Here is an 8,533-nt window from a genome sequence, read left to right on the forward strand (position 1 = left end):
TGAGGCAGGAGAATCGCTTGAACCCGGGAGGCGGAGGTTGCGGTGAGCTGAGATTGTGCCATTGCACTCTAGCCTGGGCAAAAAGAGCGAAACTCCGTCTCAAAAAAAAAAAAAAAAAAAAAATAGCCGTCCGGGTGTGGTGACTCACACCTGTAATCCTGTAATTCCAGCAGTTTGGGAGGCCAAGGTGGGCGAATCACAAGGTCAAGAGATCGAGACTATCCTGGCCAACGTGATGAAAACCCGTCTCTACTAAAATACAAAAAAAGTAGCCAGGCTTGGTGGCAGGTGTAGTCCCAGCTACTCGGGAGGCTGAGGCAGGAGAATTGTTGGAACCTGGGAGGTGGAGCTTGCAGTGAGCTGAGATCACGCCCCCGCACTTCAGCCTGGAGAAAGTGACTCCATCTCAAAAAAAAAAAAGGCCGGGCGCGGTGGCTCACGCCTGTAATCCCTGCACTTTGGGAGGCCGAGGCGGGCGGATCACGAGGTCAGTAGATCGAGACCATCCTGGCTAACACGGTGAAACCCCGTCTCTACTAAAATACAAAAAATTAGCCGGGCGCGGTGGCGGGCGCCTGTAGTCCCAGCTACTCGGGAGGCTGAGGCAGGAGAATGGCACGAACCCGGGAGGCGGAGCTTGCAGTGAGCCGAGATGGTGCCACTGCACTCCAGCCTGGGCGACAGAGTGAAGACTCCGCCTCAAAAAAAAAAAAAAAAAAAAAACACTCCAGTAAGGTCTTTGGAGGAAGGAGGGGTGGGTGTGCCGAGACGCAGAGGATGACTGTGCCCTCACCAGGCTCAGGGGGCGTGTTCCACAGCAGAGTCACTATGCGCCAAGGCGCTGTGGCAGGAGCAGAGCACACAGCACGTTGAGAGAACAAAAGCAGGCCCCATGGCCAGGCCAGGAGAGCAGGGCTTCGGGGCAGGAGGGCCGGGGGCAGGAGGGCCGGGGGCGGGTCAAGCCGACGCCCAGGCTGCCGGTATGTCTGGCTTTCAGAATCTGGGTCGTTGAAAGGCTTTTTACCTTTCCTTCTGGGCTGGAAAGTACTTGCCTTACCCAGGCCCCATCGCCCTCACAGTGGTCTTCATGGACTGCTCCTGCCGGTAGGGTGTGGTAGCATAGACGAATTACAGCTCTTTGCTGCCTCCCTCCCCGTGGACCCGAGGCTTTCGCCCTCCCTAGAGCTCCTTAGGCCTGGGCTGCTCAGCGTCCTGTAGAGCCCTTTGCACCAGGAGAGTCTCCACTTAACATGGCCCTGGACACTTCTGCCTTTGCATAAGGAGTGTGTGCTCTCAAAGCTTCGGTGCTGAAGGAGACATTGAAACTACAGTTTTTCTGAAAAGCAAGGCACCTGTGCGGTGGCCGATGGTGGCTGTGGGAGCCTCGCTCTGGACCCCGTGCCTGCCTTAGCCGCGTCGGTCTCCCTCATCCTGTTGCCGCTGGCCCCGACTCCACCCTAAGCGGATAAGGAAGCCTCCTGCCCACCCAGGGCCCTGATCTCCGCATTGTAGGACTCCAGGGCCTGTGCTCAGCTGCTGCTGCTCTGCCCCTGGTGGGGCCCCCCGTGTCCCTGCGAGGAGGCAGCTGGCAGGCAGCCCCGTGGGCTGGGTTGAGTCCCACGAGTCTCAGTTCAGTGTCATTTCCGACGTTTCTTGACTTTCTCTTTCAGGCTGAGTCCCGTCAGCCACGGAAACACGATCGCACTCTTCTTTAGGTCACTGTTACCAAACTACACCGTGGAGGTAGGTTGAGCTCGTCCCAGCCCTGCCTCCCAGTGGGCTCGGGCGTATCCAGGCCAGTGCGAATGTCTGGAGCCCTCCTTGAACCAGGACTGTGCCAGCTGGCACAGGGAGCAGGGAAGGACCAAGGCTGCATTGTGCCAGCGGGGTGCCCATTCTGCCGGGAAAATTGGGACCTGCCCAGATGGTAGCACATGCAGGGCCCATGAGTCAGCCCAGCTTGACCCCACTCTCTGGGCCTGGCTTGGCTAGACGCGACGTTTGGTTTTCAGAGCTTTGTCTCCTCACAGAGACCTGGGGAGGGTTCGGGGCCCGGTGCTAGGCTCCACAATGCCTTCCTGCTTGGGCCCTGGGCCCCTAGTCCCAGCACAGATAGCCCCCTGTTCAGACATGTCCCATTGCTGCAGGGGGAGAGGCCCGAGGAAGGAGTGGCTGGGGGTCTGAACCGCAACCAGGGCCTGAACAGGCTGATGCTGGCCGTGCGCGACATGATGGCCAACTTCCACCTCAACGACCTAGAGGCACCGCACGAGGACGACGCGGACGGGGAGGGGGAGTGGGACTGAGCGTCCACAGAGGTGCCTGAAAGCCGTAATGATGTTGCTGATTTCTGTGCTGGTCAGAATCGGTCAGTTCCCTGAAGTAGAGACGCCGACTGTATCGCTGACCTGGTCGCTGTTTCTCCTATAAATGTAAATGGGCGAGATGCCGACTGTATCGCTGAGCTGGTCGCTGTTTCTCCTATAAATGTAAATGGGTCACGCGCTGCTGTCCGCACGTTCGTCTTTCCCGGGCACTGAGCGCCGTCCTGTCCCTCGGATTCGAATCACACTCAGTCCAGTCTCCTCCCAGTGGCCTGTGGGTGAGGTGGGGCCCAGACCACGTGCTTCCTGTGCTTCCAGAATCTGGGTACAGGTGGAGAAGGAGTCCCACGCCCTGGGTGCACGTCCTCCTTGAACTTGCTCAGGAGTCGTTGACAGAGCTGCCTTCCTTGTTGGTAGAGGGTTTCGTGTTGGGACTGGAGCGGAGGCGTCTGTGTGGCCTTCAGTCTTGTTCCTCCAGCAGGTGGGGTGGCCATGTTGGGTCCTATGGCTGGAGGCCACCATCTGTTGAATCTTACAAAATAGTTTTCTTTTTTCTTTTTCTTTTTCTTTTTTTTTTTGAGACGGAGTCTCACTCTGTCACCAGGCTGGAGTGCAGTGGCGTGATCTCAGCTCACTGCAACCTCTGCCTCCCGGGTTTACGCCATTCTTCTGCCTCAGCCTCCCAAGTAGCTGGGACTACAGGTGCCGCCACCTCGCCCGGCTAGTTTTTTGTATTTTTTTAGTAGAGACGGGGTTTCACCGTGTTGGCCAGGACGGTCTCAATCTCTTGACCTCATGATACACCCGCCCCGGCCTCCCAAAGTGCTGGGATTACATCCGCGAGCCACTGCACCCCGGCCAAAATAATTTTATTAGAGAACTTGAGGGCAGTGCCCAGAATTGAAGGTGAAGCCCCAGAAGCATGTTTAGCAAAGAAAAGTGCCCAGGGCAGCTCTGAGGGCCCATGTGGCAAAGATTAGGGGACAGTCTGGGGTGAATGGACCACTCAGACCAAGACCCCAGTCTTGGGGGAGGGCTTAGCTGGAGCCAGTCCTAGCACAGCTGACTGATAGTGCACAGAACTGGTGCATCCCAGAGTCCTACGGTGCTGCAGCTGCAGGAGGGGCGGAGGCTGCAGCCAGACAGAATCAGAAGCCAGCGTGGTTCTGGAAGGATCGAGAACACCGAGGTGTTACAGCTGCAGGAGGGGTCCTGTCCCCTGGCACCCTTCACCACCCCGATCTTTTACCCTTAGGGGGCAGCAGACACGAGGGGCTGCCCAAGGCTCTAGGGCGGCCAGTGGGGCAGGAAACAGGTTCCAGCCCCAGCTGTACCCACCTCCCAGAAAGCCCCATCACTGTATAATCATCTAACTTGGAGCTTGCCGAGGCCTGTGAGTTCATCCTTTTGGCAGTTCCTGGTGTCTCCTCACTCTGCTCAGCATTTCCTGGGCCGGAGCTTAGGGTGCAGGACCCTCCCCAGAACGACGAGGGCCCACTGTCCATGACAAGAGTCGGCCTGAGGGCTTAGCCATGTGTGCCCATCTCAGACGCGGGCCTGAGGGTGCAGCTCTGGCCCTGTGCTGGCCGTTTCTAGGAGTGGTGCACTGAGGTCCCAGCTGTGACAGCCCCAGGCTCTGCAGGAAGAGGTCATGGGCGCGGGGAGTTGATGCTGTGGCCTTGTTCCTCTCTGTAGTGAGTGAGTGATGTTTGTGGTCAGCAGGAGCCTGTGGGGAGCACAGACTGGTCTTCCTGGTGTCCCACCTACCCTTTTTTCCATGCCAACATAACTAGATTTGTTGTGGGATCTGCACTCAGCTCGAGGGAAGATGGTCAGGACAACCCCAGTCTGCCCTAGGTCCCCACCCTCCACAGCCAGGGTGGCCTGTAGTGAGCTGCTCCCATCGAGACGTGGGGTCTGCTAGAGTCTTCAGTCTTTTCTCTGAAAGTGACAGGCAAGCAAGGAGAGCTGGGCCCCCTGCCTTTTCCATTCCAGATGCCTTGAGTCCCCCCAGATGGGGATGTGACGTTTGGAGCTGCAGCAGGCCCCCTACGGTTGGGAGTCAAAGAACAGCTGGTGTTCCAGGGACGGTGCAGCAGAGGCTGAGCCCAGGCCTGCTGTCCTGAGAGACGGCTGGATCACTGACGCCTTGGCAGTGGTGCTGGGGTTTCTGTCACGGCCTGCAGCTGAGCCTAGTTCCAGTGACCGTGAGATCTGAAAGACTGAAGACGTAACCTCTGCCATGCGTGTGGGGAGGAATGCTGGATCCTGCTTCCTCCCTTGGCCCTGCTCAGCCCAGCGAGAGGCTGAGGCACAAGTGACTCCCCAGCTGGGCCCTTTTCCACTGAGCCAGAACCCCCCAGAGTCTTTAACACAGGTACCACGGGCAGGCCCACGAGAAACCCTGCTTGCCACCTCCCACACCCCCACCCCCAAGGTCAAAGGAAACGGCCCCTAAACCAAGGGCTGAGACCGGCTGTGGGTCCGGCCACTCCTGGGGAAGCTGTACTGGAGCCCACCACGGTGGGACCATTGGTCCGGCAGTGACCTCCGCCTCCATGTCCGTGGCCGCAGCTGGACAGGCCACTCCCTGGGCCAGAGATGCTTCCCCCGCAGCCCTTGGGCACACATTGAGCAGATGTGTCTGCGCGTGTGTGTGTGTGCCTGTGCGTGCTTGTGTGTATGTGTACATGCCTGCGCGTGTGTGTGTGCCTGTGTGTGCGTGCCTGTGTGTGTATGTGTACGTGCCTGCGTGCGTGCCTTTGTATGTATGTGTACATGCCTGCGCGTGTGTGTGCGTGCCTGTGTGTGCTTGTGTGTGTATGTGTACGTGCCTATGTGCGTGCTTGTGTGTATGTGTACATGCCTGCGCGTGTGTGTGCGTGCCTGTGTGTGCTTGTGTGTGTGTACGTGCTTGTGTGTGTGTGTGTGCATGCCTGTGTGTGCTTGTGTGTGTATGTGTACGTGCCTGCGTGTGTGCGCGTGTGTGTGTTGCAGGCCCTGAATGCCAGACACTGAATAAACGCAGGAAAGCGTCTGCGTTCTCCTCGCGGGCGCTGGTCCAGAAGCGCTGCCTCAGGTCTGCCAATTTGAAGAGGTCTCCCAAAGCTGGAGAAGGAAGACGGCTCCGTTGGTGTGAGGGCCCCAGAAGGCCCCCAATGTCCACAACACCTCACAGACCCAGACCCCGGTTACCTCTGGCCATGAGCTGGAGGAAAGTGCTCTACAGGAACGGAGGAACAGTGCCTCTGCCCGTGGGGGGACCCTGGTGAGCGGATGGGCCAGCCCCAAGCATCTTCCGGCCGTTCAACACGCAATGTTTCCAGGGGCACTAAGAGATCAAAATTGAGATGGGATTAGCTGTGGGATTTCATCTAATCACAGATCATCCCGAGGCTAATTTATCTCCCTCATGACCATAACGCATCAAAAAGTTGACTTTTTCCAGCTCAGCTGTGCCTCATCTTCCCACAAAGCCCCCAACAGGCACATCCAGTGAGAACCCACAGTGGGAGTCCTGTGGCAGGGTCACCCCACTTCCGATGCCCTCCAGCTGCCTCTTGGCAGGAAAAAGGCTGCCCAATTCTCATGACCTTTGAAGTCCCGGGTTGGGTGGTGGCGCGGAGGCTGGGGTTAACCGCCGTCTGTCTCAAAGGCCTCATTATGGAGCTGCAAACACGAATGTCCTTGTAATGTGAGGTCACAGTGCTCTGGGGCAGGGGCTGCTCACCGGCTCGTGGCCAGCAGTGAGTGGGGTCTGAGTCTGTGAGGTGCTGTGGACGTTGGGGGCCTCCTGGGGCCCTCACACCAATGGAGCCGCCTTCCTTCCCCAGGCAGGCTCGGCCTCCGCACACCCTGGGACCCATCTCTGCCCTGTGTTTAGGCTGGAAGCACAGCGTGAGGGGCAAAGGGCATGGGAGGCAAAAGGCTGGACTGAGGCCGAGGCCATGTGGCTGCGGCCAGGCACCAGGTCCTGTGGCCGTGTGGGCAGAGTGCGCTGTCCCCTCTGAGCAGTCTAGGGCTGCGTGTGCCACCAGAAACAGGCCTCCCAAAGCTGAAGATACGTCCCTGCCCGTGTCTCCCGGGTGCACTCCGCAGATGCGCCTGTGTCCGTCAGATGGTACAAGAATCTCCCAGCAACAGTTGTTGATAGGGAGTCTGAAGCCACCAGATGCCACGTGGTCTGTTCACACCGTGGACACCACAGTCTGAGGCAGAGGATTGCAGCCACCGGCATGGGTGCACCTCAGCCAGAGAGAGTAGCTGCGACCCCATTCACGTCATGGGCCAGATGGGCCGGCAGCGACTCGCGGGGGCCGTTCCGGGTGGGAACGCTTTGTCTGTTGGTCTGGTGCCACTTATGTGGCTGGTTCAGGTCAGGCATCCCTCACCCTGCATATTTATCATTGGTGCATTTTTATGTATGTTGTACCTCAATTAAAAGATTTTAGGGCCGGGCGCAGTGACTCACGCCTGTAATTCCAGCACTTTGGGAGGCCGGAGGCGGGCGGATCATGAGGTCAGGAGTTCAAGACCATCCTGGCTGACATGGTGAAACCCCGTCTCTACTAAAGATACAAAAAATTAGCCGGGGATGGTGGCGGGCCCCTGTAGTCTCAGCCACTCGGGAGGCTGAGGCAGGAGAATGGTGTGAACCCAGGAGGCGAAGCTTGCCGTGAGCTGAGATCGCGCCACTGCACTCCAGCCTGGGCGACAGAACGAGACTCTGTCTAAAAAAAAATATATATATATATATATATTTTTTAGGCCGGGCATGGTGATCCACACCTATAATCCCAGCACTTTGGTAGGCTGAGGTGGGAGGATCACGAGGTCAGGAGATCGAGACTATCCTGGTCAACATGGTGAAACCCCGTCTCTACTAAAAAAAAATACAAAAATTAGCCGGGTAGGCCGGGCGCGGTGGCTCACGCCTGTAATCCCAGCACTTTGGGAGGCTGAGGCGGGCGGATCACAAGGTCAGGAGATCGAGACCACGGTGAAACCCCGTCTCTACTAAAAATACAAAAAATTAGCCGGGCGCGGTGGCGGGCGCCTGTAGTCCCAGCTACTCAGGAGGCTGAGGCAGGAGAATGGCGTAAACCCAGGAGGCGGAGCTTGCAGTGAGCCGAGATCGCGCCACTGCACTACAGCCTGGGTGACCGCGAGACTTCATCTCAAAAAAAAAAAAAATTTAAAGCAGACGGGGTGTGGGGGCTCACCCCTGTAATCTCAGCATTTTGGGAGGCTGAGGCGGGCAGATCACCTGAGGCCAGGAGTTCAAGACCAGCCTGGTCAACATGGTGAAATCACATCTCTACTAAAAATACCAAAATTAGCCGAGTGTGGTGGCGGGCGCCTGCAGTCCCAGCTACTCGGGAGGCTGAGGCATGAGTATTGCTTGAATCCAGGAGGCAGAGGTTGTAGTGAGCCGAGAATGCACCACTACACTCCAGCCTGGGCAACAGAGTGAAACTGTGTCTCAAATAAGTAAATAAAAATTATATATACACACACACACACACACACACACACTTTTTTTTTTTGAGTCTGAATCTCTCTCTGTTTCCCACCACACCCGGCTAATTTTTTTATTTTTTTATTTTTTTTATTTTTTTTTTTTTTTGAGACGGAGTCTCACGCTGTTGCCCAGGCTGGAGTGCAGTGGCGCGATCTCGGCTCACTGCAAGCTCCGCCTCCCGGGTTTACGCCATTCTCCTGCCTCAGCCTCCTGAGTAGCTGGGACTACAGGCGCCCGCCACCGCGCCCGGCTAATTTTTTGTATTTTTAGTAGAGACGGGGTTTCACCGTGGTCTCGATCTCCTGACCTTGTGATCCGCCCGCCTCGGCCTCCCAAAGTGCTGGGATTACAGGCGTGAGCCACCGCGCCCGGCCTTTTATTTTTATTAGAGATGAGGTTTCACCATATTAACCAGGCTGGTCTTGAACTCCTGACCTCAGACCCGCCCATCTCAGCCTCCCAAAGTGCTGGGATTACAGGGGTGAGCCACTGTGCCTGGCAATAATGATTTTTGGGGTTTTTTTGAGACAGTTTTGCTCTTGTTGCCCAGGCTGGAGTGCAGTGGCACAATCTCAGCTCACGACAACGTCCACCTCCTGCGTTCAAGCCTCAGCCTCCCGATTCTCTTGCCTCAGCCTCCCGAGTAACTGAATTACAGGCGCCCACCACCACGCCTGGCTAATTTTTG

At 57.2% G+C, this 8,533-nt stretch overlaps 1 protein-coding gene across 1 annotated transcript in view; it reads left to right on the forward strand.

Annotated features, from left to right (window-relative positions):
- Positions 1-2,441, forward strand: part of LOC126943814 (transcription factor 25-like) — an 82,200-nt gene extending 79,759 nt beyond the window's left edge. Inside the window, 2 exon segments of the mRNA XM_050772876.1 lie at positions 1,671-1,743; positions 2,148-2,441. Coding sequence (XP_050628833.1) covers positions 1,671-1,743; positions 2,148-2,306 — 232 coding nt within the window. The 3' untranslated portion in view covers positions 2,307-2,441.
- Positions 2,442-8,533: the final 6,092 nt, after the last annotated feature.

Source organism: Macaca thibetana, chromosome 20 (genome assembly GCF_024542745.1).
Source record: "Macaca thibetana thibetana isolate TM-01 chromosome 20, ASM2454274v1, whole genome shotgun sequence".
Lineage (NCBI taxonomy): Eukaryota > Metazoa > Chordata > Mammalia > Primates > Cercopithecidae > Macaca > Macaca thibetana.